The 27791-nt window shown below is 40.8% G+C and overlaps 1 protein-coding gene across 1 annotated transcript; it reads right to left on the minus strand.

Annotated features, from left to right (window-relative positions):
* Positions 1-5: 5 nt before the first annotated feature.
* LOC124047511 (serine/threonine-protein kinase tousled-like 1-B) lies at positions 6-23475 on the minus strand (the record flags this gene model as incomplete). Its single annotated transcript, XM_046367848.1, has 22 exons — positions 6-1005; positions 2467-2574; positions 2663-2774; positions 2884-3019; positions 3119-3288; positions 3370-3459; positions 3732-3823; positions 3917-3998; positions 4270-4367; positions 4733-4799; positions 4919-5107; positions 5350-5486; positions 5634-5744; positions 6039-6131; positions 6229-6315; positions 6543-6638; positions 6902-6945; positions 7032-7107; positions 7390-7428; positions 8880-8951; positions 10019-10141; positions 23464-23475. Coding segments are annotated over 22 exons (2205 nt in total), but the record flags the coding sequence as incomplete, so codon positions are not given.
* Positions 23476-27791: the final 4316 nt, after the last annotated feature.

A 27791-nucleotide genomic window follows, 5' to 3' on the forward strand; every position in this document is an offset into this window, starting at 1 on the left:
CATGCTGTGTGATTTCCTGGTATTTATTATCATAGTCATCATTTATTCTTTTTATAGAACTGTACAATTGTACCCAAAGTGGATCATACAGCCCTTTAAAAAGTAACATCAAAAGCAGCAAAATGAATGACAAATGTACAAGGGAAATAGTTCAACCATGGTACAGCTGCAATTCCAAATCTGAAAATCTTCTGTACAGCAAATATACATTTACTCTTGAAGGAATTATTTAAAATCATCCTGCGTATTATTCTGTACATTGCCATTTGTCTACATTTGGTTATTTTGTGCATTCAACATTAGTATGCTGCCTGGGCCTAAATGACAATACCACTTGTATGCTAAAATTACATTCTCATAGCTAATTGTACAACTCAAATTAAAACTTAACTTTTGCTGAAAACAAAAAACAAACAGCCAAATTGATGGTGAAAAGGGAAACTCTTCGCAGCTAAAGCATTTGCACCCTTGCAAGAGGATGTTAACGATTCTAAAACAGCAGGCTGCCAGTTATCCCTAAGGTCCTATAAGGCTTCCACCAGCAAAACAAACTCAAGTGTCCATTCACATTTCTTCAAGTTACTTTGTCTGTAGCAGTGCTCTAGTCAACCTTTTACAAGGTCATTCACTTATGTTCTTTAAACATCCTTTCATTAGTCTTTAGAAAACACCCATTTGAAAGCACAGTCCAGGCGAAGGCCAAACTCCACATCATTCAGTTTGCAGTGTCTATGGCCAACCCTCTTGTCCTCCAGTACACCACTAGTTGGCATGTAGCTCCGCTACCCCACACATGGGGGGCAGGCAGTAATTCAGTCAGTCCAGGACCAGCCCTCAGTACGAAATGATGCTGGAGGCGGCAGGTCCTGAGCCACCGGCACCCATCTGCAAGTTCCCTGAAGAGTTGGACCTCCTCATGTGAGGAAGCAGGTAGGAATCCCTTCCCAGCTGGTGAACATCAAAACGGTCCTCCTTCCTGTATGCCAGGCAGCGCCTTATAAAGGCCTTGGGGAATAAAAGGCGACATCGTTCAAAACATGGGCACTGAGAACCAGAGGTCGACCGATTAAATCGGAATGGCCGATTAATTAGGGCCAATTTCAAGTTCATAACAATCGGAAATTGGTATTTTTGGGCGCCAATTTTTTATACCTTATTTAACTCGGTAAGTCACTTAAGAACACATTCTTATTTTCAATGACGGCCTAGGAACGGTGGGTTAACTACCTCATTCAGGGGCAGAAAGACAGATTTTCACCTTGTCAGCTCGGGGGATTCTATCTGGCAACCTTACAGTTAACTAGTCCAACGCAATAACGACCTCTCGTTGCACTCCACAAGGAGTGTTACACCTGTTACACGAATGCAGTAAGCCAAGGTAAGTTGCTAGTTCGCATTAAACTTATCTTATAAAAACTAGCGATTAGGATTGTTTAACTACACATGGTTGATGATATTACTAGATATTATCTAGCGTGTCCTGCGTTGCATATAATCTGACTGAGCATACAAGTATCTGACTGAGCGGTGGTAGGCAGAAGCAGGCGCGTAAACATTAATTCAAACAGCAGTTTCATGTGTTTTGCCAGCAACTCTTCGTTGTGCGTCAAGCATTGCGCTGTTTATGACTTCAAGCTCATCAACTCCCAAGATGAGGCTGGTGTAGCCGAAGTGAAATGGCTAGCTAGTTAGCGCGCTCTAATAGCGTTTCAAACATCACTCGCTCTGAGCCTGTGGTTGTTTCCTTTGCTCTGCTTGGGTAACGCTGCTTTGATGGTGGCGGTTGTCGTTGTGTTGCTGGTTCGAGCGAGGAGAGGGACGGAAGCTATACTGTTACACTGGGAATACTAAAGTGCCTATAAGAACATCCAATAGTCAAAGGTTAATGAAATACAAATGGTATAGAGGGAAATAGTCCTATAATAACTACAACCTAAAACTTCTTACCTGGGAATATTGAAGACTCATGTTAAAAGGAACCACCAGCTTTCATATGTTCTCATGTTCTGAGCAAGGAACTGAAACTTTAGCTTTCTTACATAGCACATATTGCACTTTTACATTCTTCTCCAACACTTTGTTTTTGCATTATTTAAACCAAATTGAACACGTTTCATTATTTACTTGAGGCTAAATTGATTTTATTGATGTATTATATTAAGTTAAAATAAGTGTTCAGTCTTGTTGTAATTGTCATTATTATAAATAAAATTTTAATCGCTATCGGCTTTTTTGGTCCTCCAATAATCGGTATCTGTGTTAAATTCAGAAATTGTGATGTCGGTGTTGAAAATTCATAAATTGGGCTTGTGATGTCTGTACCTTACTATGAACACTAGAGGTCTCGACAAAAGCAACACCAAATACAGGAATTAATCATAAAACAATGCAAAACTATTATAAAGATGATGAAGAAGTGACAATTGCAGTCAGATGCTAATATTCAGACCACAAATGATCCCTCACCTTTGCTTCATTACTGGCAACAGGCTTGACAGGAAACTGAACTTCGGTTGCATTAAGTATTGTGTTCTCCTGCAGGATATCCTGCTGAGACTGATTGTGGCCGAACGGCTGAAAAAGAAATAAGGCTCAGCGTCAACTTATTTACGAGACACTCATTTTGGTAAATCAATAAAACCAGTTATCTTTAAAAACGTACTTTTCTTCCATACAAACACTGGAAAAAGATTACACCCACAGACCACACGTCCACCTTGTTGGAAATCTTTGGAGGTTCTTTGCCAACAACAAAACACTCCGGAGGCAAGTACCTTTGAGAAAACAAAAACTAAATGATATCTGCCCACATGTCAAGCATCTTATCACCCAAATCATGTGCTGGTCCCATGACACAGGTGTGTATGCGGTGGCACTTCCTACCAGTAGGTCCCTGCTCCTTGTGATGTCAGGTCCATGCCATCTGCACCGTAGCTGTCGTCATCCATGATTTTGGACAAACCGAAGTCTGTGATTTTGATTTCCCCACACGCTGTGCCATCAACAAGCAGGATGTTACCTTGAAATCGGAACAGAACAAATGAGTACATTGCATCAGAAATAATTGGAGCCCTCCCAGTATGGGATATCATTCCAGTGTGTGCAAGCGTTTGTTCACCCGGCTTGAGGTCATAGTGAATGATGGGGGGCTTGATTTCGTTCAGGTATCGGAGCGCATTCACAATCTGCATGACGATGGAGCGGGCCTCCTTCTCCGACATCAGCTTGTGCTGCTTCAAGTAGAAGTCCAGGTCATTGCCTTCACAGTATTCCAAAACTGTGCAAAACCTTTGGGGGCATCATAAAATGAGCAATGTGTAAAGGGCAGTGACGAGATATATATTAGTCAGTACAATAAGGTTAACCTACGTGTCTGTGTCCAGTGAGAAGTAGTCATACAGCCTGACGATTCTGGGGTGGTCCAGCTGCTTGTGTATTCTGTACTCCCGACAGGCGTGTCTGCAACAAGGTGAGCAATGTTACCATGGGCAACCAACTGAATGACACCAGGCAGTAGGAGCACAGCGGGGTGGAGGTATGACTGAATAACCCAGATATTAAGCGGATGGAGTAGAACAATAAGCTTAAAGCCAGTGCATAAGTAAATACATTTTTAAAATATTTTTCTTAACTGTCTATTGTTACTGTGATTCATAAAACTGACTCGATTCTGCCACAGTGTTAAAGAATAAGAACAGAGAAAAATGGCAATGTTTTAATGTGGAACATACTTGTGATAATTCTCCTTTTTCTCCTCTCGCCAGTTCTTGTTCAGCTGATGAATTTTCACAGCAGCATAGCGTTGCTCAATCAAGTCAAACGCCTATAACAGAAAGGTTCTGGACTGGTCCACTCAAACAAAGACTTGTAAGATGCAAACTGACAACATGAACACACAGGTCAAATATAAACTCACCTTGTAAACTTCACTAAAGCCTCCTCTTCCCAGAAGATGTAACAGCAGATATCTCTCGTTCAAAGTCGGATGGTCTTTGAATCTAAAAAAACAAAAACAAGGTCAGAATCTCATTAGGAATTAACGCGATGGTAGGACTTTCACCAACTCAAAAACAACTAATGCCGAGAAAGAGGAACCTTGTTACTGAAATGCTAGTCAGGGAGGGGGACAGGCTCATTTTACATAGAGTGGCTGAATGGAAAACACAGACATTGAAAATGACTGCCTCTCCAGTGTCTAACTGAACAATCTCTGTCAGCAGGTGCCCCTGTGCGTACTCTGACGTCAGAGATGCCAGTGATCAGACTCACTGTGAACTGTCCTCATTATTTATTCTCTTAAGTTCCCGAATGTGAAGGTTCCGCACTCTCTCCAGACGCTCCAGCTCCACCTGGATTTCTGCTTCTTCCTATAAATGATTCACACACAAACATAGAGGAACAGAGGACTCACTACAAGGAGAGGGGAGCTCATCAAAACTCGGCTGACTAGCCTTGTATTAAATATTAACGGTTGACTTGGTAGCAAGTCTGTCTCTAGGGCAAACCCTCTTGATGCTTATTCACAGGGGAAACAATTGAATTAACAATAGGTTGAGGGGAAATTTCTCAGGGAAAATGTCCACAGAATCTAAGCAGAGTGGAACTGTTAGTGGTTCTACATCAGTGAACAGTGTCAGGATGTCTAATCACGATTGAATCGACTTGAACAATGAGACCACAAACAAAAAAGCTCAGCTCGTGTTGCCTAGATCTGCCAGGTTGGCACACTGACCTTTTTGAGATGCCCGAGTCGTAGTTTGTAGATCTCTTCCTGCTCGTGATACTCAGCTAGAGTCAACCTTTGGAATGAACCAACAAAAGATAATGAGAAATGAAAGCAACAGGATCAAGCATATTTGTTCATCGATAGAGCGTCTTGGTGTGCTTAACCAAAGGTAGGGAGGACAAGGGCACTCACAGCTGAGGTAGGCTGGGCTTCAGAAAGGGATCATTCTCCGCACCGTTCACTGCCTTGGTTTTGCGTTGCTTTGGCTCAGAGTTTGTGGTTGGTGCTTGGGAGTTGCTGGACGATGGGGGTTTCCTTTTGGCTAGGAGTTTTCTCTGCTTCTCGATATCCTCCCTCTGTTGGTTTATCCACTCTTGCTGTCTGCAGATAAAGATGTTATATGCAATCAATACCATTTCTGCCAAATCTGCATTTTTCCCTGGACAAGCCTTTGGAATAAGAGGAAAATGACACTCCAGTACAAATTCTACAAACGTTTCTTCGATACCTGAACAGACTGAACTTTGTTGAAAGAGAAAGACGTGTAGCTCGATAAATTTCTCAACTGTGATATGGTTAAGTTGACTTGAGACAACTTTGACACGGAGACCAAGATACTCAACTTGACTAGGTTTTGGAAGGCAAAGCCATCGGTCCACTGCTCTGTGAAAGAGGCTCCATGTCGCACAGTGGTAAAATGGCCTAACCGTAGTCTGTCCTGCATACTCTTTTCCCGGCACGCCTGCTTCTCCTGGGTGCTCTAGGCAACAAACAATGACAGACGTCACTGACTGAGTACTCATACCACTGCACTCATACAGACTTGTCACAATGTAAAAAAAAAAATGTTTACATTTTTTTTAAACGCTAGCCTCAGACATTCCGCCTTGAAACGAAAGCGAAGTACCTTTTCTATGAGCAACTTCTTGCTCATGGTGATGCATTTATTTAAGCGTTCTTTGTACTTTTCAAGTAATTTCTGTTGTTCGTCTATCTGTCTCCTGAGATCGCAGTTCGCCTATGGAGAAGAAACAAATCAGGTTCATCATATTACAACCCTAGTAAAACCAAAGCCCTCTACATACTCCTACCGTAGAAATAAGAACGTTGCATCTAACTTCCCAAGCATGTCAGCCTAGCATTGAATAACATTTTTTGTACACACTAAGTCTACATGCAGCACAGCGAGCTTTTTTAATTGATCCATGTGTTCAGTGGTGACCACAGTAATACATCACTGATACGTCAACTCAATGAGGGAGTTAGGAATGTTTTGCTGATGTGTTCTGTCCATTAGCCATATTTCCCTTACTCTAAGCAAATCATCAATTCTGCCTTCTTTTTTCTCAAGGTCCAGGTTCTTGTTCATCTCCAGGGCAGCCAACTTGAGCCCTGTAAGGTCAGTCTGCAATTAAAAACAAATGAACAATGAGTTTAAAATTTAGTCGCGACACACAATCCAAAGTGCTGAACACACATACTATAGCGGTGGTCATTCTCACCTGCACACATTTGATTGCCAACTGCTTTGGATGCATCACATGTTCCCCAAAAGACAGACTCGTAGGCGATGAGCTGTTTTGCCTAATCTGAAACCCAAGGGACAACAATTGTTAGCGTATCTAAATGGTACTGTCAATTTCTTCTAAACATCGACTGCGTTTAAAAAAAAAAACATTTGACATGTTAAAAAAAAATAATAATAATAATAATTTAAATGGGCCATTCTGACTTGGAAAAGGCCACTATGCTTTCTACATATGTTTATAAAGCCAAAATGCGATAAAGGAATTGAAGTGGATATGGGGTTACTTACACTGGAACCCTGCACAGAGTGGGAATGTGAGTTCTGAGGTGAGCGGATCACAGAGGGGAGACCTCTCACAGGACTGGACCCGTTCCCTCCATGGAACTGGAGAGAGAGAGACCACCAGTGTGAGTGACATCATTGCCCGCCACTTGGCAACATTGGCACAGAAAGCCTCTTTTATGTCCGGTTTTGTTCATTTCAGAGCTGGCCTGTGTGTGAAATGGATCACATCACGGCTTCATTGATATTCTCTAAAAACAGAAAACCTCTCTGCTGAACATCAAATGTGGTGCTCCATGACACAGGGACTTCACGATAAGAGTATCATTTCAATTTTACAAACCCCCCCAAAAAGAATAACTTACATCAAAATAATCACTAATTTTGGGTCCTCGCACAATAGACTTCCCTGTGAGAGAGAAAATACAATTAGCATTGACTTTCAGACATCGATGATTGTATCTGGAGCAACAGAAACAGCTTGAGGGAAGTTACCTTGGCTGTTCTCCGACTGGGTGTCGGGTTTCCTCTTTCTTCCTCTGGACGATTCAGAGTGTTTCTTTTCAGGAGTCTGTAAAGGACAAACTGTTTTACCAATGACCACTATCTGGTCGGTTGTACAAGTACAGTCATTTTGATTCCTTGAAATGTCCAGATTAGGATTTTAAATGTCTGCGTTTGAAAAACAAAAGCATAGTGAATACACCGTAGCAGCAACACATCAATCCCAAGTCTACAGCCTGCTAAGGATTCCGGAATGTAGGTGAACTGACCGACCAATGCTGCCTGCCGCCCAGTAGCTGAAAAGGGATGGGGAACATAGCCTAGTATTCCAAATACAATGAGCACCTACCGAGTATGCAGGAGAGCTCCCCCTTTTCACATCTGAGCTCTGCAAACAGAAAAAATGGCAGGAGGGGTACAGAGAATGAGTTCAACGTAAAAACCAAAATGCATAATTAATCGAGCTCATAATTAGCCTGTTCTGAAAAGAGATCAATTGTAATGGAAAGCTTTAAATAGGTAGTTGTGCGAGAACTTCCAGTGGGGAGAGGATGCTTATTTATGACTGATGTAGCCCCCCCCGTTGGCAGTTTTGGGCCACAGGCTGTGAGGAATAGAGGAAAAGCGACTACTAAACTGTAGCACAGACTAACTAGCCTTTTGTAATGTCTGATTCAAATCAGTTTATGAGCTAAACATAAGAAAACAAGGTAAAATCGCCCAACAAAGCAAGGAATCAGCTAAAATCAACCATTTTCATTGAATCAACGAGATACAGGATGAGGATTATTTCTGGACCTACATTTATTTTAAATAAATAAAAGCAAGCATTACAATGGTTAAACTGCAAAAACACTAACCAAATCGAAGTCTAACATGAGGAGCCCATTTCAACAGGAATCATTGTGATATTTTTACAAAAGATTTACTGGCCCCAAAACCAGGACAGAGCCTTGTACAGGGAATCTGCTGACAGGCGGTGGTCTGACAGTTTCACCAGTGCATCATTAGGGAGGGTGTGACGTATGGGGGCCGGGGGGCATCTGTTTGGGTGATATCTGTGCAGATTCATCATGTCTGCGGCAGAAAAGGCCAGAGAGCTTTTATTCTGCCTCCTCCTCGATCATGCTCGCACAGGCCTCCATCAGTGACTTGATTACACCACCCGATGAACTAGACGGGAGGGGAGCAGACAATCACCCGCAGTCAGGTTGCTAATATACGTGCAGACTCCACATCGCAGAGGTTCAGGCTTCTTAGGTTACCCCTACAGTCAGTGATGTTGAGAGTCCTCCACCCTACATAAGACTTGTGACACTGCTGCCCTTCCAAATTGGAGGCCATTTGTGTTTTTCCTTCATTAGCGAGCTGTGCTGCCAAAACACAGGAGAACAGCATGGAGGAGGCTCAGCATGCAGGATGATGATGCCCGTGATCAGGCTGCCCTGGCAGAGTCTGGCACAAACTGTGTTTGTCCAGAGATGTGAGAGCGCGTGGCATTATGCGTCACAAGAACACAGTTTAATTACAGCAAGATTCCGCACATTTTTGTTCTCTCTAGCGCCATCTTCGGTTGCATCTGACTTTCTCACCAGCGCCAAGGAGGATAACAGGGCCCAGCTCCTCTCTCCGTGTGATCTCACTGCTCACATCAACCAGCCCACTTCCAATCAAAACATAGGTCTGAGCCAAACAAGATGGAATGTCAAAGACTAAATAAACAAATCCAGAAAAGCCGTGGACACCAGTTATACTGTCTGACAGCCTGTTCCAAACAAAATGCACATTCACATCCATTTTTCACAAAAAACTTTAAGAACATCATGTTAATAAACATACCTCTGACTCCTTGTCACTGGAGGACCCCAGGCTTCCAAAACTTTGATTTGAACATTCATTGTTTGTCAAGGCCTGAAATCAAAACAGAAGTTCATTAGAATATTCCATTTCATTTAAGAGAATACAGCGGTACGCCCAACTGGCCTTATAACCACATATCACGTGTAACCACGCCAGCCCAGGACCTCCACATCTAGCTTCTTCACCAGCGGGATCGTCTGAGACCAGCCACCCGGGCAGCTGGTTAAACTGTGGGTTTGCACAAGCGAATCATTTCTGCACAAACTGCCAGAAACCGCCTCAGGGAAGCTCATCTGAGTGCTCGTCGACCTCACCGGAGACTTAACCTGACTGCAGTTCGGCATCGTAACCGACATCAGTGGGCAATTGCTCACCTTAGATGACCACTAGCACGCTGGAAAAGTGTGCTCTTTACGGATGAACGACGATTTCAACTGTACAACTGTACCGGGCAGACGGCAGACGGCAGTGTGAGTGAGTGATTTACGGATGTCAACGTTGTGAACAGAGTGCTCCATGGTGGCAGTGGGGTTATGGTATGGTCAGGCATAAGCTACGGACAACGAACACAATTTCATTTAAAATCAATGGCAATTTGAATGCACAGACATACAGCGATCCTGAGGCCCGTTGTCGTGCCATTCATCCTCTGCCATCACCTCATGTTTCAGCATGATAATGCACAGCTCCATGTCGCACATTAATCCTAGAAACTGAAAATGTCCCTGTGCTAGAGGCATCACTACAGACCCTGGTTCAATTCCAGGCTGCATCACAACCGGCCGTGATTGGGAGTCCCATAGGGCGACGCACAATTGGCCCAGCGTCGTTAGGGTTTGGCCGGATTAAGAATTTGATCTAAACTGACTTGCCTAGTTAAACAAAATCAACTATATGCAAAGGAGATGTGTCGCACTGCATGAGGCAAATCGTGGTCACACCAAACACAGACTGGTTCTGTTCCACGACCCTACTTTTTAAAAAAAATGTTAAGTTATCTGTTCCTAACAATATGATATTTTTTGGCGTGGCGGCAACAGCGGGCCACGGCTGCTAAATTAATATAGGGGAAACAGTGTATGAAGACCCGGGGGGGGTGTTGACACACGCTCACTCACTTTGGTTCCCCCCGCTGGTGCTGCCAGTGCTGCCCCCAGTGCTGCCACTGACCCCACCCATGAATCGAGCCTCCAGCAGCTCTTGTCTCCGGGGGTCCAGGCTGTGCAGCTCCTCCATGGTGCCTGGAAGAGAGGAGCAATAACTCAGAACCTGCACACTATCATGTAAACCACTTATTCCCTACTCGTGTTGCATGGTATACCGAACTGTCTGTACTTCTGTGATAAAAATTAGAGTAACGTTTTTTGTTTTATGTTCGGTACTTCTGTCAAGTGTCTCACGTGATTGAGAGAATCAAGTCCATCAGCGCATCCCCTTTATAGGGTGAAGAGCAAAGATCCTGCTCCACTTACTCATTTGCTAGAGCTACCCGAGCTGCTCCCCACTCATGTAGAGGTTGAAACTGTTCATTACTGTTCACAAAACAACATCCAAAACAGGCTAGAACACTTCTACAATGAAGATGATACCGGTAGCTTCCAGCTTTAAATCGTAGGCCAACTTACCCTGCTAGCTTCCAGCTGAATTAATTCACTACTCTAGTAGTTTGTGATATGCAAGCCATAATGCTAAATATGATGATTTCAAAGCTGACTGACATCAAAAACATAATTAATTTACTTAGTCTCGCTTGCCACCAAGCTGTACTCTGCCTGTGAATGACTTCATTACTTTTTTTAGAGACAGCGCACACTTCTAGAATAAAAGAGGTTGCTTCTTTTATGCAAATGTTGTTGATCAGTACAATAAAATAATGTTCTCTAGCAGTTGCCAATTAAATAAGTCCTAAATGGAAGGTATTGTTTGTCATCTGTAGCCCTATGAAATCAGCTAACAAGCTCAATAACTCAACACATGCACACACTCCTATTGAATAATATGCATTCACCTGTATTGTGATTAGACCTAGAACTGGAGATTTACCATTCAAATAAATGATAACCATGTTTTGTAGTTAAACTGGTAAAAACGAAGTCAAATTGATTGTATAATTTATTCATTAACACATACATGGCTCTTAAAAACACATTTTAAAAAACGTACAAATGTTCAAATGATTTTAAACTCAAGATGGCAAACGATTGAACAGAGCAGTAGCTGAGTTTCTGTCCGGATCAAGTGCCATTCTGTGACTTTGGCTGGTACTCCTTTTTTGTTGTGGTGGTATCGCGCATCGTGATACTAAACCTGGCATCAAAGTAAAAATTATAGTATCGTGACAACATTAACTCATCCAACGCTGCAGAGGAGATCTGACTGCATCATGATCCCCCATTCCAGACATCATTACAGCTTGAACCAACTTGTGTCCCCCAGCCGCCACCACTCCCACCTCTGAACCAGGTTAGTTCAGATTCATAGCTGTACAACAAGACTCAGAGGAACATGGCACCTCTCCATGACATGAGTGATATATGCCCTGAGAAAGGGCTTAGTCCTGACACAGCCTGCAGTCGAACACCAGATAACGGGACTTAACAAAATAAATAAAAAGATAGGTATCCATTATACTAGGAGTTACAGGGTAGGTACTGTTTGGAGTAGATGTCGACCGATTATGATTTTTCAACGCCGATACCGATTATTGGAGGACCAAAAAAGTCGATACCGATTACTGAATGAACACTTATTTTAACTTAATATAATACATCAATAAAATATGTGCTATGTAAGAAAGCAAACGTTTCAGTTCCTTGCTCAGAACATATGAAAGCTGGTGGTTCCTTTTAACATGAATCTTCAATATTCCCAGGTAAGAAGTTTTAGGTTGTAGTTACTATAGGAATTATATGAGTATTTCCCTCTATACCATTTGTATTTCATTAACCTTTGACTATTGGATGTTCTTATAGGCACTTTAGTATTGCCAGTGTAACAGTATAGCTTCCGTCCCTCTCCTCGCTCCTCCCTGGGCTCAAACCAGCAACACGACAATTAGCGCGTGCTAACTAGCTAGCCATTTCACTTCAGTTACACAAGCCTCATCTCGGGAGTTGATAGGCGTGAAGTCATAAACAGTCCAATGCTTGACACACAACGAAGAGCTGCTGGTAAAACACATGAAAGTGCTGTTTGAATGAATGTTTACGCGCCTGCTTCTGCCTACCACCGCTCATTCAGATACTAAAATACTTGTATGCTCAGTCAGATTATATGCAACGCATGTCACGCTAGATAATATCTAGTAATATCAATGTGTAGTTAACTAGTGATTATGATTGATTGTTTTTTAAGTTTAATGCTAACTAACAACTTACCGTGGCTTACTACATTCATTTAACAGGTAGTCTCCTTGTGGAGTGCAATGAGAGAGAGGCAGGTCCTTATTGCGTTGGACAAGTTAACAGTAAGGTTGCAAAATTGAATCCCCCGAGCTGACAAGGTGAAAATATGTCGTTCTGCCCCGAACGAGGCAGTTAACCCACCGTTCCTAGGCCGTCGTTGAAAATAAGAATGTGTTCTTAACCTGTTAAGGTATAGGGGACAGCATTTTCACTTTTGGATAAATAGCGTGCCCAATTTCAACTTCCTGCTACTCATGCCAGGAATATATGATATGCATATGATTAGTAGGTGTGGATAGAAAACACTGAAGTTTCTAAAACTGTTTCAATCATGTCTGACTATAACAGAACTTATGTAGCAGGCAAAACCCAGAGGACTAACTGTTCTGATTATTATTATTTATTTATTTTTTGTGCCTCTGACCGTTCCCTTTGTCGTCTTTGCCAAGGGATATTTGATAGGAACTGTAAAATGGGCCCTACGACTTCCACTGGATGTCACCAGTCTTTGGAATTTGGTTGAGGTTAAATCATTTGTGCAACGAAGAAGCACATCCTGGAACAAGGTTACACTGTTGAGAGTTGCGCAAGACAAAAAAAGGAGCATGGTTTGTTTACTTGCTGTATTAAATACAGATTGCCCAGTCTACAATTTGATCGATTATTATCGTTTAAAAATACCTAAAGTTGTATTGCAAAAGTAGTTTGAAATATGTTGGTAAAGTTTATAGGCAACTTTTGAAATGTTTTGTAGGGACGTTGTGTTTTGGTAAGCTGTTTTTTTCTGGATCAAACGTGCTTTATAAATGGACATTTTGGGTATACATGGATGGAATTAATCAGAAAAAAAGGACCAATTGTGATGTTTATGGGACATATTGGAGTGCCAACAAAAGAAGCTAGTCAAAGGTAATGCATATTTTATATTTTATATCAGCGTTTTGTGTAGCGCCTGCTACGCTATCGCTTTTGTTTACTACTGGTTCAGATGGGTGCATGCTATCAGATAATAGCTTCTTCTGCTTTCGCCGAAAAGCATTTTAAAAATCTGACATGTTGGCTGGATTCACAACGAGTGTAGCTTTAATTGAATATCTTACATGTGTGATTTAATGAAAGTTTGAATTTTATAGCATTTTATTTGAATCTGGCGCTCTGCATTTCCCCAGGCAATTGGCCAGTTGAGACGCTAGCGTCTCCCTATCCTCAAGAGGTTTTAAGGACTTGCCTAGTTAAATAAAAGGTATATAAAAATATATTATATAAAAATAATAGGCGCCCAAAAATACCGATTTCTGATTGTTATTAAAACGGACACCCTGCAACTGGACATTTTACGAGACTCCTGTTTCCATGAATCGTGGACAACGACAGTAAAATCGCCAAGCGGGGTCAAAAATGTGCTACACCAAAGAGTACCTAACCTGTAACTCTCAGTATAATGGACACAATTATAGATTTTTAGTTAAGTTACGTTACAATCTGTAAGCGAGGCTGAATTCTATCTTCATGCAGCCTACTAGTCAGTATACTTGCGTCTATCCACTGTATTCCTTTATACAAAAGGAAAACCAGACTGTCCGCCTTGTATTTTTTTCCCCATGACAAAAATGAGAACCTACTGAAAAATACACCCATTATCTGAAAATTACTTAATTTGTTGAGTTTAGTAGATTTGCTCTGAAGCTCTGGCCAGAAAAACTGAGATCAGGTATACAGCCAATTTAACAAGGCAAGTCAGCTTCTGCCTGGCACAAAGTCTTAACTGCAAGGTAATAATGCGATTGCCTTAGAACCCTGAAGGCCTTCGGAATAAGCCTGATAATTAGTCCTAGGGGATACTCTGATTATCTAAGGCAGCAGAGATAATCTGTTAAAACAAGGCATTACCACAGAGCTATCCATTTAGCTCAAACTAAAATAAGGGAATGACAAAGCAAAACTAATGAGAATTTTTCCCTCGTCACACACAAAAGAACAGCTGAAAGCAATTTCTGAAATGTTTAATAGGCTAAATGTCTGATTACTACACATCTGAACAGAGCAGGGGAGACATTTCCTACATTTATACTCCTCAAGATAACATTATATTAACACTGAAATATTTGACATGGCATAATCCTGGTACATGCCTGACAACATTCTGCCTGATGAGTGTTAGAGGCAAACCAAACATGGCGCTCTATAGCTATATGGGGCTCCCTAGTTGCGCAGAGGTCTAAGGAACTGCATATCATTGCTAGAGGCATCACTACAAACACCCTTGCTCGAATCCAGGCTATATCACAACCGGCCGTGATTGGGAGTCCCATAGGGCGGTGCAAAATTGGCCCAGCTTTGTCCGGGTCTAGCTGTCAGTGTAAATAAGAATGTGTTCTTAACCAACTTGCTTAGTTAAATAAAAGTTACATTTAGTGGAGTTGATAATAGCCTAGACCAGTGGTTCACAAACATAATCCACTCAGGCCTCCCATCATTGGGGTACATTCTGCAGTTAAAGCTAATTTCAAAGCAATGTTGGACTTAAACATTCCAACCAAATCAATGGGCTACAAAACCTAGTAAAAATGTTAGCTGACATGGGCTTGTTGATCTGACAAGTTATAAATACAGTTGAAGTCGGAAGTTAACATACACTTGTGTTGGAGCCATTAAAACTAGTCTTTCAACCACTCCACAAATTTCTTGCTAACAAACTAAAGTTTCGGTAAGTCTGTTAGGACATCTACTTCGTGCATGACAAGTAATTTTCCCAACAATTGTTGTTTAGACATTATTTCACTAGCATAATTCCAGTGGGTCAGAAGTTTATATACACTAAGTTGACTGTTCCTTTAAACAGCTTGGACAATTCCAGAAAATGATTTCATGGTATTAGAAGCTTCTGACTGACTCAAATGATTCACTGAGTTAGGCTAATTGACCTCATTGCTTGACATCATGGGAAAATTTTTAAGAAATCAGCCAAGACCTCAGAAAATAAATTTTAGACCTCCACAAGTCTGGTTCATCATTGGGATCAATTTCCAAACGCCTGAAGGTACAACGTTCATCTGTACAAACAATAGTGCGCAGGTACATGGAGCAGTCATACCACTCAGGAAGGAGACACATTCTGTCTCCTAGAGATGAACATACTTTGGTGCGAAGTGCAAATCAATCCCAGAATAACAGCAAACGACCCTGTGAAGATGCTAGAGAAAACTAGTACAAAAGTATGTCCACAGTAAAACAAGTCCTATATTGACATGACCTGAAAGGCTGCTCTACAAGGAAGAAGCCACTGCACCAAAACCGCCATAAAAAGCCAGACTGCGGGTTGCAACTGCACATGGGGACAAATATTGTACTCTTTGGAGAAATGTCCTCTGGTCTGATGAAACAAAAATAGAACTGTTTGGCCATAATGACCATCATTATGTTTGGAGGAAAAAGGGAGAGGCTTGCAAGCCGAAGAACACCATCCCAGTCGTGAAGCACAGGGTGGCAGCATCATGTTTTTTTTTTTAGAGCACTACAAAGAGGTCGACCGATTATGATTTTTCAACACCGATACAGATTGTGGGACCCAAAAAAAAACGATTCAGATTTAAATATCGGCCGATTATTTTTTGTTTATTTGTAATAATGACAATTACAACAATACTGAACACTTATTTGAACTTAATATAATACATCAATACAATACATCAATACAATCAATTTAGCCTCAAATAAATAATGAAACATGTTCAATTTGGTTTAAATATTGCAAAAACAAAGTGTTGGAGGAGAAAGTGCTATGTAAGAAAGCTAACGTGGCCTCCCGGGTGGCGCAGTGGTAAAGGGCGCTGTACTGCAGCGCCAGCTGTGCCATCAGAGTCCCTGGGTTCACGCCCAGGCTCTGTCGTAACCGGCCGCGACCGTCCGTGGGGCGACGCACAATTGGCCTAGCGTCGTCCGGGTTAGGGAGGGTTTGGTCGGTAGGGATGTCCTTGTCTCAACGCGCACCAGTGACTCCTGTGGCGGGCCGGGCGCAGTGAGCGCTAGCCAAGGTTGCCAGGTACACAGTGTTTCCTCCGGCACATTGGTGCGGCTGGCTTCTGGGTTGGATGTGCGCTGGGTTGTGTATCGGAGGATGCATGACGGTCAACCTTCGTCTCTCCCGAGCCCGTACGGGAGTTGTAGCGATGAGACAAGATACTAAAACAATTGGATACCATGAAATTGGGGAGAAAAAAAGGGGTAAAATTCAACAACAAAAAAACAAAACAAAAAAAGAAAGATAAAGTTTCAGTTCCTTGCTCAGAACATATGAAAGCTGGTGGTTCCTTTTAACATGAGTCTTCAATATTTTTTCATAAAATAAGGTTAGCTAGCTAGCAACTTATTTCTTACTGCATTCGCGTAACAGGTAGGCTCCTCGTGGAGTGCAATGAGAGGCAGGTGGTTAGAGCGTTGGACTAGTTAACTGTAAGGTTGCAAGATTGGATCTCTGAGCTGACAAGGTAAAAATCTGTCCTTCTGCCCCTGAACAAGGCAGTTAACCCACCGTCATTGAAAATAAGAACGTGTTCTTAAAACTGACTTGCCAATATAAATAAGTGTAAAAATTACACTTAATTTTTTTTTAAATCAGCCAAATCGGTGTCCAAAAATACCAATTTCTGATTGTTATGAAAACTTGAAATCGGCCAGTCAGATTAATCGGCTGACCTCTAATACAGAGGCAATGTTTGTCAAAAGTGGGTCTACATTTCACTTTCAAACGGGTGCTCGGGTACTGCCATAAATGTTCTGATATCCAGTAAAGTTGAAGACCCAGTGGAGGATATGCCTAAATAAAAGCCAATTCCTTGTCTTTTCTGTGTCCAGTACATTACAAGCCACTCTACTCTGGCCAGTACGACCCATGATGGTTTCCCACCAGCCCGTGGTTTAGAGCACCCACAGACAAGACAACAGTTCCTCCACCTTGTCTAACATGAGCTTAGAGAACAATGCAGGCCTGTCTTCAAGACAATTCCCACAAGCGCAGTGGGCCGAAGGGACCTGGGGCTGGCTGTTTTACTTGGCTTTCACAAAGAACACCAAAGTATCAGAGCTGGAACAGAGAACAAACATGTATATCAAATTATTATCTGGCAGTTCCCTCTTAAAATCAACACCCTTACAGCAACCTAGCAATTTGCCTACAACATAGGTTTGTTCTGAAAAAATGTATGCAAGAGCTAGACTGCCTAAAATTAGACCAGATATCACACATTAGTGCTACAGTCTTCATTTGTTCCCTGTATCGGCATCACATAATCCACAAGAACAATCTGACTACCCATCGTTCAAATCTACTGTCCTGCAAAACAAATTCTAATTTCATAAGAAACTGACCACTCCAGCTCATTTTACCAAAATGTCCACAGCAAAAAAAAAATAAGAAGCTTGCCAGCCACCTTCTTATTACAAGGGGATAGCCTAATCAGCAAGATCAAGAGAAACTATACGAACAAAAATATTACCGCAACAATGAAAGATTTTACTGAGTTACAGTTCATAAGGAAATCAGTCAATTTAAATTAATTCATTAGGCCCTAATCTATGGATTTCACATGACTATGCAGGGGTGCAGCCATGGGTGGGCCTAGGTCCACCCACTAGGGAGCCAGGACCAGCCGGTCAGACTGAGTTTTTCCTCACAAAGGGCTACTTTTGTTCAGTGTATTAACCATACTAAGGCATAAAATAGGCCAATTAAAAAATAATTACTAATCTATAGCCTAGTTCAAAGCACATTTAGGCCACTATTCTATGATGTCAACTAGGGATGCAAATTTCTGCCAATTTTTGCTTTTGTCTAACTGACCCTCTAACTGGTCAACAAATGGTTACTGTTTGGATTTTTTTTATTGTGTGACCAACAGAAAATACTATCAGAGACCTATATATAATGAGATATTATGTTTCTGCCCTAACAATGCGAGTCGTCCCAAGGCGGGAAGGCAGTCGACAAGCATAGGCCCAAAATAAGCACATAGAAACTAATTGAGCATATTTGACAGATTTTGGCAAGAGTGAAACCTCTTGCTTTGCCTCTTCCTCTCTGATACTACAGATGCATACAAGGACTGGACATTTTTTATTAAGAGCTTAGTGGATACATGCAAGAATAGAAAGCTTATCGTCTTACAGTTCAAAAGGCTGTAGCCTGTTATTGAACACGCAACTCCTATAATGAAGCAGCTAATAAAACACCATTTTCAAACATTTGCCAAAATGTGATTTGCGGAAAAGCTCTAAACCTAATGCAAGCGGTTATGACAGATTAAAATCTCCTTTAGAAATGTAGAAAGAGGGGGAATCTAATAGCAACAACTATGATGGGTTGTATATATGACTAGGATTGTGCTTCTGGACAATGAAAGAAAATTAATATGAAAGCCAATAGAACAGGAGAGAAATGTTGATTAATGGCATGAGGAAGTCTTTATAAAATAATTGCATCCACGTTTCTACAGATGGATTTTCGCAAGGCAAGACATGCTTCATTATTTGAAGTAAAACATGCAGGTTTTACTGCCTCAAGCTCACATTGCAAAGCAGTGGGTGACTCGCTGATAGTCAACGGTAGGCAGGCTACAGCCTATACATCTGAATGGCAAATGGGAGGCACGCTTAAATTAAGAGTTGAGAAATAAAAATAGCGCCTTTTAAATCATGGCCACCAAAGTTTAATACGTGATTGCATTTAGAATGGTTATTTGTTGCCCAACGACTGGACTTACAAAAGTAGGTTTCACTCCAGTAGCCTACAGACTTGAGTCACTTGCGCGGTCTGACAGGTGGTAGGCTTTTCCACTCCTCAAACTCGGCTCTGTATGCGTGCGATAAAAAAGATGCATGACAACATAACGAAAATACACACGAGCCAATTTAATACAACACAATTATGATAATTACCCTATAGACCAATAAGCATGACTAGTCAAATGTATTTTTGGCAGCTAACCGATTAACATCCCTAATGTCAACTAGCCTACTGTAGATTAGCTTGCTGTTCATCTGCATAATCTGGTGGGTGCTGCAACTCCAGATGGAGGTAGTCTAACTGGCAGGGAATGCAAAACAGGCAAAAGAAAGAAAAAAAGACAACACCCGGGAGACACAAAGGATCAGGTACCACAGCAGATTTCGTGGCACCCAAGATGGATGCCACTTCAGCTCATTTGTGGAGTAGGGGTGAAATAAAATGTGGTGCTCTGGGGTCCTAGGGAATCTATGTTCAAACCCAGGATGACGCAGTGCAACACAATGCTATGCATTTCCAGTTAGAAACATGCATTTGATTTTATATAAATTGTACGCAACAGCTACCGAAGTGGAAATTGCATTATGTAGACTATGGTATTTAGCATTTTTCAGTGATAATGTAATCATAAGCAGCAGTTATGAAAGGCAATAACATCATTCATCAATTGGAAAAGTTGAAAGAACATAAAATGGAAAATCAGCCATGATTTACCACATTCAACCTAACGAAAACAAGCGAGTGTGGCGCGAGGAAACCTCTACCTCAGTTACCTTGGTGTCCACATCACTAAGGACCATTCATGTTCTAAACACACCAACAGTCGTGAAGAGGGCACAACAATGCCTGTTCCCCCTCAGGAGGATGAAAAGATTTGGCATGAGACCTCAGATCCTGGAAAAAAAGTTATACAGCTGCACCAGAGAGCAACCTGACTGACGCCACACAAACACATTCCTTCACACACACGCTGCTGCGACTGTTTATTATCTAGTCACTCTTCCCCTACATACATATACACATTACCTTGACTAACCCTAACCCCGCATGAAAATCCCTGTTATATAGCCTCATTTGTTTGTTATTATTTATTTTTTTACTTTTAGGTTATTTAGCTAATTGTTCTTCCTTAAATATATATTTACTCTGTATTGTTGCTTAAGGGCTCATAAGCATTTCACAGTAAGGTCTATCTGTTGTATTCGGCAAATGTGACAAAGATATTTGATTTGAGTGTAAAGCGAGTGAGTAACTTAAAAAAAATGTTTTACCTTTATTTAACTAGGCAAGTCAGTTAAGAACAAATTCTTACTTTCAATGACTGCCTCGGAACAGTGGGTTAACTACCTTGTTCAGGGGCAGAATGACATTTTTACCTTGTCAGCTCGGGATTTGTGATGTAGAGTGCTGTAATTTTATAGCTTGCCAGTAGATATTTCAGTACATCATGAAGTAACATGAGAAATGTCATGTAACAGAGTAAATAATACTCAACTTAATAATGCTCACTGCCAAATATCAGTTTCCACTTCAGATTGCTGAATGGATTGTAGGATTGAAATGAAGCAGACAGGTGCTATAGAACACTTCTGAACCATTGGGGACCCATTGGATATGCAGATTTGTCAGGAAATTAGATTTAAATTAACAGCCATCTCTCGCTCAGCTCCATGACAAAATGTGCAGAATTGCAGGAAAATAATTTGACAACCCTATCACCTTGTTCAGAATATAGTCCGTTGCCTTAGACTGACTAGAGCAGGGATACCCAAACTCGGTCATGCACCCCCGGGTGTGCATGTTTTGGTTTTATCCCTAGCACTACACAGAAGGTTCAAATAATAAAAGCTTGATGATGAGTTGGTTATTCGAGTCAGCTGCGTAGTGCTAGGGGAAAAACAAAACATGCATCCACATAAAAACAATATATATGCATTTTCCCATCAAATTGACCTGTTGCAGATGAAAGGCTGTTCATGAAGACCAAGTGCACATGAAAATAACTGAGGTTAAATTCCTACATACTGAATAAAGAATACAAGTTATTAAATGGGTTTCCATTACATTTTCAACTCTACTGTTCAAAATGTGCGTTACGTGGCTAATGTAACCACTCTGGTCTTGGCACGTGCACACTAGCCAACAGAGATTACAGATACAGTGCGGTTAGGCTGGCTTACAGGAAATAAAAAATCTCCCTCTTTTGTCCATGGTTATTTGTCAAATGCCGGCCAAGAATCAATCATGTCTCCAGAACCCCGGATATTTATTAGAAAGTACAATCACCACGTGCACTTTCACCTTGTGAAGTTCATATACCTTATTCTATCTGTAGCCTAACAAACTACATGGGTTTCGCCGAGTCGTAGTCAAGAACCACACCATATTGTTGCACGACTTCAAATTTACTCCTACATGGTTATTATATCAATATGTGCACAAAAAGGCTTAAATCATTTTACCGACAAAAGCGTCGCACCTTGTCTAGCGTATTTTGTTTTGTCAACATTTCGGGAAGTCTGATCACCTTTCTTTATACGACATGTACTTTACTAACATAAATGTTGGATGAAAACCTGGTTATAGTTATAATTTGTACATCGCAAATTGACTGCAAGAATGCCAAACAGATGTAGTATGACAAAAACAGAATAATTCCAAACCTTGATAACATTGGGATATTATTGAATATGCCTCTATTTATGCATGGATCAGATTTCCTAAATTAAAATTAGTTTGAAATAATTTGAGTGGCTTTACAGTCATGTCCAAGATTGTATTTTTACAAAAAAATGTTTTATTTTGCTCAGAAAATGTAAATATTTTAGGAATGTGACCATCACAATGTCTAGAAATCTGTGCATCACTGCTGAAACATAACATTTGCTTTAAATATGTACTGTTACCTGGTACAAACAAAGATGGGTGGGTATAATTTGTGTTAAGTTCTAACAGGAATCTGTTCACAAAACTTGGTAAAGTAACAAGGAAACCAACAAACGCAAAGTGACTGTTCCACTGGATGTCATAAGGTGAATGCACCAATTTGTAAGTCGCTCTGGATAAGAGCGTCTGCTAAATGACTTAAATGTAAATGTAAATGTACAAAGTAGCATGATCAATTCACCTAGCTAACTAGCCACCGAATAGGCATCAACTCAGCACGTAGCTTATTCTTAATGTTTGTCCATAGGGTACCAGAGTGAGGAGATACATTTTTCGGAATAAACGTGGTGAGTGAAAAACGTCATTAAATAGCCCACTCCCTACCTGGCATCGTATTCTGCTGCTTTACAACCTTGTATGCGTTGTTTGTTGGCAACCTTGTTATTTACGACGTTTTTGGAACAGATTCCTGTTGGAACGTTCCAGAAATTATACCCACTCAACAAAGATCCCAAAAATAACAAGGCATGCAAAGACCATCACAAAGACTTGAGTTGTCATGTAGGACATTTAAGGCTGATTACTTCTAAAGTAATACACTTCCCTATGAAACTATTGCCACCGTCCTGTCCACACAAACCATTGAATGTGCAGCCTGTACCCTCATTAGCACATGGATACTTGAGTCACTTATACAGTTGTCAATGAGTGCAAAACAATTGATTGCAAACACCAGTTTCTGAATCTAATATGATCCACTGCACAGTAGGTTATCACGACAAGTGTACTTAGCTGGTTACTGCAATATAAAAATATGCCATCTCAACTTCATGTAAAAAAAAAATATATATATATATAAAGGCGAGGGTCGCCAGACACCATTGCATCATTATCGATAAGGAGTAAACCATTCTAGTTAACTACTGTATACATGTACATATATATATTCATGTTGTCCACAGAAACCCATAAATCTCGCAATACTGAATCCATGAGTCCAATCCATGTCACGTCTCTGTTTTAAAATCACACATCTTAGCTTGTTGGCTGGCAAATGCAACATTTAACAATAGATACAGGTAATAGTTAACGTTGTCTTTGTAGCAAGTAGAGACAGTTAGTAGTAGCTAGCTAACGTTTACTGGATAGCAAATTCTGTATCGGAAACTTGCTAGCCAGTAAGGCAAGTAGCTAGCACGCTCGCTACTCCACTTCAGCATGTCAATAATTGAACTTATATTGCGAGCAAAGTACCAGTAGTTTAAAGTACTGTGCTTAACATTGACCAATTAGCTAGTTTGCCTCATATTTGCAGTCAGACACCACCAGCTACTACTGTAGTGGCTAGCTAACGTTAGCAGGCTGCTGCCCATCATGGCTTCGGTGTAACTCAAGACGCAATTAATTTCAAGACGATTCTTAGCACGTACCACGAAACGACTCACAAAACATGTAACAAATACTTTTCCGTAAAATATTATTTTTACAGTACCTGCCTTGGCCTTCACCACTGCCGTGATATGTTGCTGAGAAAGCAACCCCGGTGTTGTCGGGGACGTGGAGAGCTAGGACCAAGATGGCGTCCCCTCCAAACTTCCAATGTTACTTTGGACACTCATCAAGCTACTTTTTGAAACGACAAAGCAAACAAACACCGCTGTCAGTGGCAGTACAATCTCGTGATTTTTGAAACCTTGCAATGTTTAGACACAAGCCCAGCTGCACCGGTAACCTCACAAAATGTTGGAATTTAACATTTTGGACATAACCTCCTCACACCTCTGCAGTGCGTCTGGAAGTGCCCTGTGCTGTTGTACCTTACTTCAAGCGTCACGCATCGTGTGCAAACATTATCGCGAGGTTCATGCACCCAGGAAAAATGCCACTGGTGAAAAGCCATCAAAAATATGCGTGAAAGAGAACATCGTAACTGACATACAGTGTCAGTGGCCAGTTCCCGTTATGACTAAGTCAGTAATGAGAAGTCATAATCAAGTTATAGTAAGTCATTATTATGAGATAGCAAGTCATATTTATGAGATAACAAGTCATTATTGTGAGATAGTAAGTGATAATTATGAGATAGCAAGTCATTATTGTGAGATAGCAATAGCAAGTCATATTTATGAGATAGTTAGTCATTATGGGATTGTAAGTCAATTATGGGATTGTAAGTCAATTATGAAATAGTAAGTCATTATTATGAGATATGTACGTCTTAATTATGAGATAGTAAGTTTGGATCATTGAATAGTCCTGCAGTTTGACCCCTTTTAAAGAGGAAATCTGGGATTCAAAAATTAACAAAGCATTTTCCCCACAATTTCATTTGGTTAACAGCTGAGGAAAGGGCCAGGAGAAAGGTAACCACTGTCAAATACATAGACGCAAGGACGTCACATATGGATGCAAGGACTGACCATCCACGAGAACAAAATTATACACTACTGTTCAAAAGTTTGGGGTCACTTAGAAATGTCCTTGTTTTTTAAATAAAAGCACGTTTTCTGTTCATTAAAATAACATCAAATTGATCAGAAATACAGTGTAGACATTGTTAATGTTGTAATGACTGTTGTGAAGAAGTTTAAAGCCGGATTTGGATACAAAAAGATTTCCCAAGCTTTAAACATCCCAAGGAGCACTGTGCAAGCGATAATATTGAAATGGAAGGAGTATCAGACCACTGCAAATCTACCAAGACCTGGCCGTCCCTCTAAACTTTCAGCTCATACAAGGAGAAGACTGATCAGAGATGCAGCCAAGAGGCCCATGATCACTCTGGATGAACTGCAGAGATCTACAGCTGAGGTGGGAGACTCTGTCCATAGGACAACAATCAGTCGTATATTGCACAAATCCGGCCTTTATGGAAGAGTGGCAAGAAGAAAGCCATTTCTTAAAGATATCCATAAAAAGTGTCGTTTAAAGTTTGCCCCAAGCCACCTGGGAGACACACCAAACATGTGGAAGAAGGTGCTCTGGTCTGATGAAACCAAAATTGAACTTTTTGGCAACAATGCAAAATTATGTTTGGCGTAAAAGCAACACAGCTCATCACCCTGAACACACCATCCCCACTGTCAAACATGGTGGTGGCAGCATCATGGTTTGGGCCTGCTTTTCTTCAGCAGGGACAGGGAAGATGGTTCAAATTGATGGGAAGATGGATGGAGCCAAATACAGGACCATTCTGGAAGAAAACCTGATGGAGTCTGCAAAAGACCTGAGACTGGGACGGAGATTTGTCTTCCAACAAGACAATGATCCAAAACATAAAGCAAAATCTACAATGGAATGGTTCAAAAATAAACATATCCAGGTGTTAGAATGGCCAAGTCAAAGTCCAGACCTGAATCCAATCGAGAATCTGTGGAAAGAACTGAAAACTGCTGTTCACAAATGCTCTCCATCCAACCTCACTGAGCTCGAGCTGTTTTGCAAGGAGGAATGGGAAAAAATGTCAGTCTCTCAATGTGCAAAACTGATAGAGACATACCCCAAGCGACTTACAGCTGTAATCGCAGCAAAAGGTGGCGCTACAAAGTATTAACTTAAGGGGGCTGAATCATTTTGCACGCCCAATTCTTCAGTTTTTGATTTGTTAAAAAAGTTTGAAATATCCAATAAATGTTGTTCCACTTCATGATTGTGTCCCACTTGTTGTTGATTGTTCACAAAAAAATACAGTTTTATATCTTTATGTTTGAAGCCTGAAATGTGGAAAAAGGTCGCAAAGTTCAAGGGGGCCGAATACTTTCGCAAGGCACTGTACATAGGCGTATAGAGGCCCATTATTAGCAACTATCACTCCTGTGTTCCAATGGTACGTTGTGTTAGCTAATTCAGGTTTATCATTTTAAAAGGCTAATTGGTGGTCCTTCTGTAGCTCAGTTCGTAGAGCATGGCGCTTGTAACACCAGGGTAGTGGGTTCGATCCCCGGGACCACCCATACGTAGAATGTATGCACACATGACTGTAAGTCGCTTTGGATAAAAGCGTCTGCTAAATGGCATATATTATATTATTATTCATTAGAAAACCATTTGCAATTATGTTAGCACAGCTGAGAACTGTTGTGCTAATTAAAGAAGAAATAAAACTGGCCTTCTTTAGACTAGTTGAGTATCTGGAGCATCAGCATTTGTGGGTTCGATTAGAGGCTCAAAATGGCCAGAAACAAAGAACTGTCTTCTGAAATTCGTCAGTTTATTCATTTTCTGAGCAATGAAAGCTATTCCATGTGAGAAATGGCCAAGAAACTGAAGATCTGGTACAACGCTATGGTCCTACTCCCTTCACGGTACAGTGCAAACTGGCTCTAACCAGAATGGTGGGAGGCCCGGTGCACAACTGAGCAAGAGGACAAGTACATTAGAGTGTCTAGTTTGATAAACAGATGCCTCACAAGTCCTCAACCAGCAGCTTCATTAAATAGTACTCGCAAAACACCAGTCTCAACGTCAACAGTGAAGAGGCAACTCCAAGATGCTGGCCTTCTAGGCAGAGTTCCTCTGTCCAGTGTCTGTGTTCTTTTGCCCATCTTAATCCTTTATTGGCCAGTCTGAGATATGGCTTTTTCTTTGCAACTCTGCCTAGAAGGACAGCATCCCAGAGTCGCCTCTTCACTGTTGACGTTGAGACTGGTGTTTTGCGGGTAATATTTAATGAAGCTGTTTACAGTTACATTGTCTTCAAACAATGGAGTAAAACAATCTTCTAACCATTGCTCATGAGTCATTTCTAAGTTATATTATACAAGAATCAATGGCTATATATTAATAATTCAAATGTCCAAGAATGGATGTAACAATCCCAGATTGCCCCTTTAATGGATTGAATTAAATTAATTAATTCAATCTTATGTAAACCAGATGTTATCAAACTGGCATCAACTCACATCAACAAAATCACCACAAACTAACTCTATCTCGCTGTCTCACACACAGACAGACACGCAAAACATGAATTTAGAAATTGATAATGCAGAACATAAACATGCACACACAGATGAAAATCTGGAGTAAAATCGAGCTTATGGCATTTTATTCAAGTCAGATCATATTTTAACAATTGCATAGGCCTATTGATTCAACTCTAGCTAGCTCTATGGTGTTAAAATTGAATGAAAAAATGACCCACTATTTCCATCAGTATCTGTTGTAATAATAAATTAGCTTTCAAGGTCATTCCGCACTATGAACTACATCAACGTTTTTTGACCTAGAGTTAGACAATAAGCAAACATAAAATGACAATAATAGCAAGTGAATAATACTTATTCAACACCAACAAATATATTTGAACATTTAAAAATAATAAAATTAAACATTTAAAAAAATACATTAGTTAGCACGTTTCTTTGTTGAAAAAAGTTGCATGTCCTTGGTTCTGTTTCAGGTAGGACTGTCAACAAAACAAATAGTCTTATTATGACATCAGAGTTCCAACATGGAATTATATTATGTGTCCGAATTTTCTCATTATTTCCAAGTAAAACAGAACAAAATATTACACTGGAATGCTCTTTCCACCAAAGACATGCAAATCATTTCATAATTCAAACGAGTGCCAGTTACAAAGGAATCCAACATACTTTTTCAATCCATCATCCTCAGCCAAGAAGGCGGTGTACGAAAGTGGTGGCTGATGAGGGAAGGACGGCTCATAATAATGGCTGGAATGGAGCAAATGGAATGGCATCAAACACATGGTTTTCCATGTTTTTGATGTATTTGATACCATGACACTTATTCTGCTCCAGTCATTACCAATTGCCCCTTCTCGTCAATTAAGGTACCACCAACCTCCTGTGGTAC

Source organism: Oncorhynchus gorbuscha, linkage group LG01, assembly GCF_021184085.1.
Source record: "Oncorhynchus gorbuscha isolate QuinsamMale2020 ecotype Even-year linkage group LG01, OgorEven_v1.0, whole genome shotgun sequence".
NCBI classification, from domain to species: domain Eukaryota; kingdom Metazoa; phylum Chordata; class Actinopteri; order Salmoniformes; family Salmonidae; genus Oncorhynchus; species Oncorhynchus gorbuscha.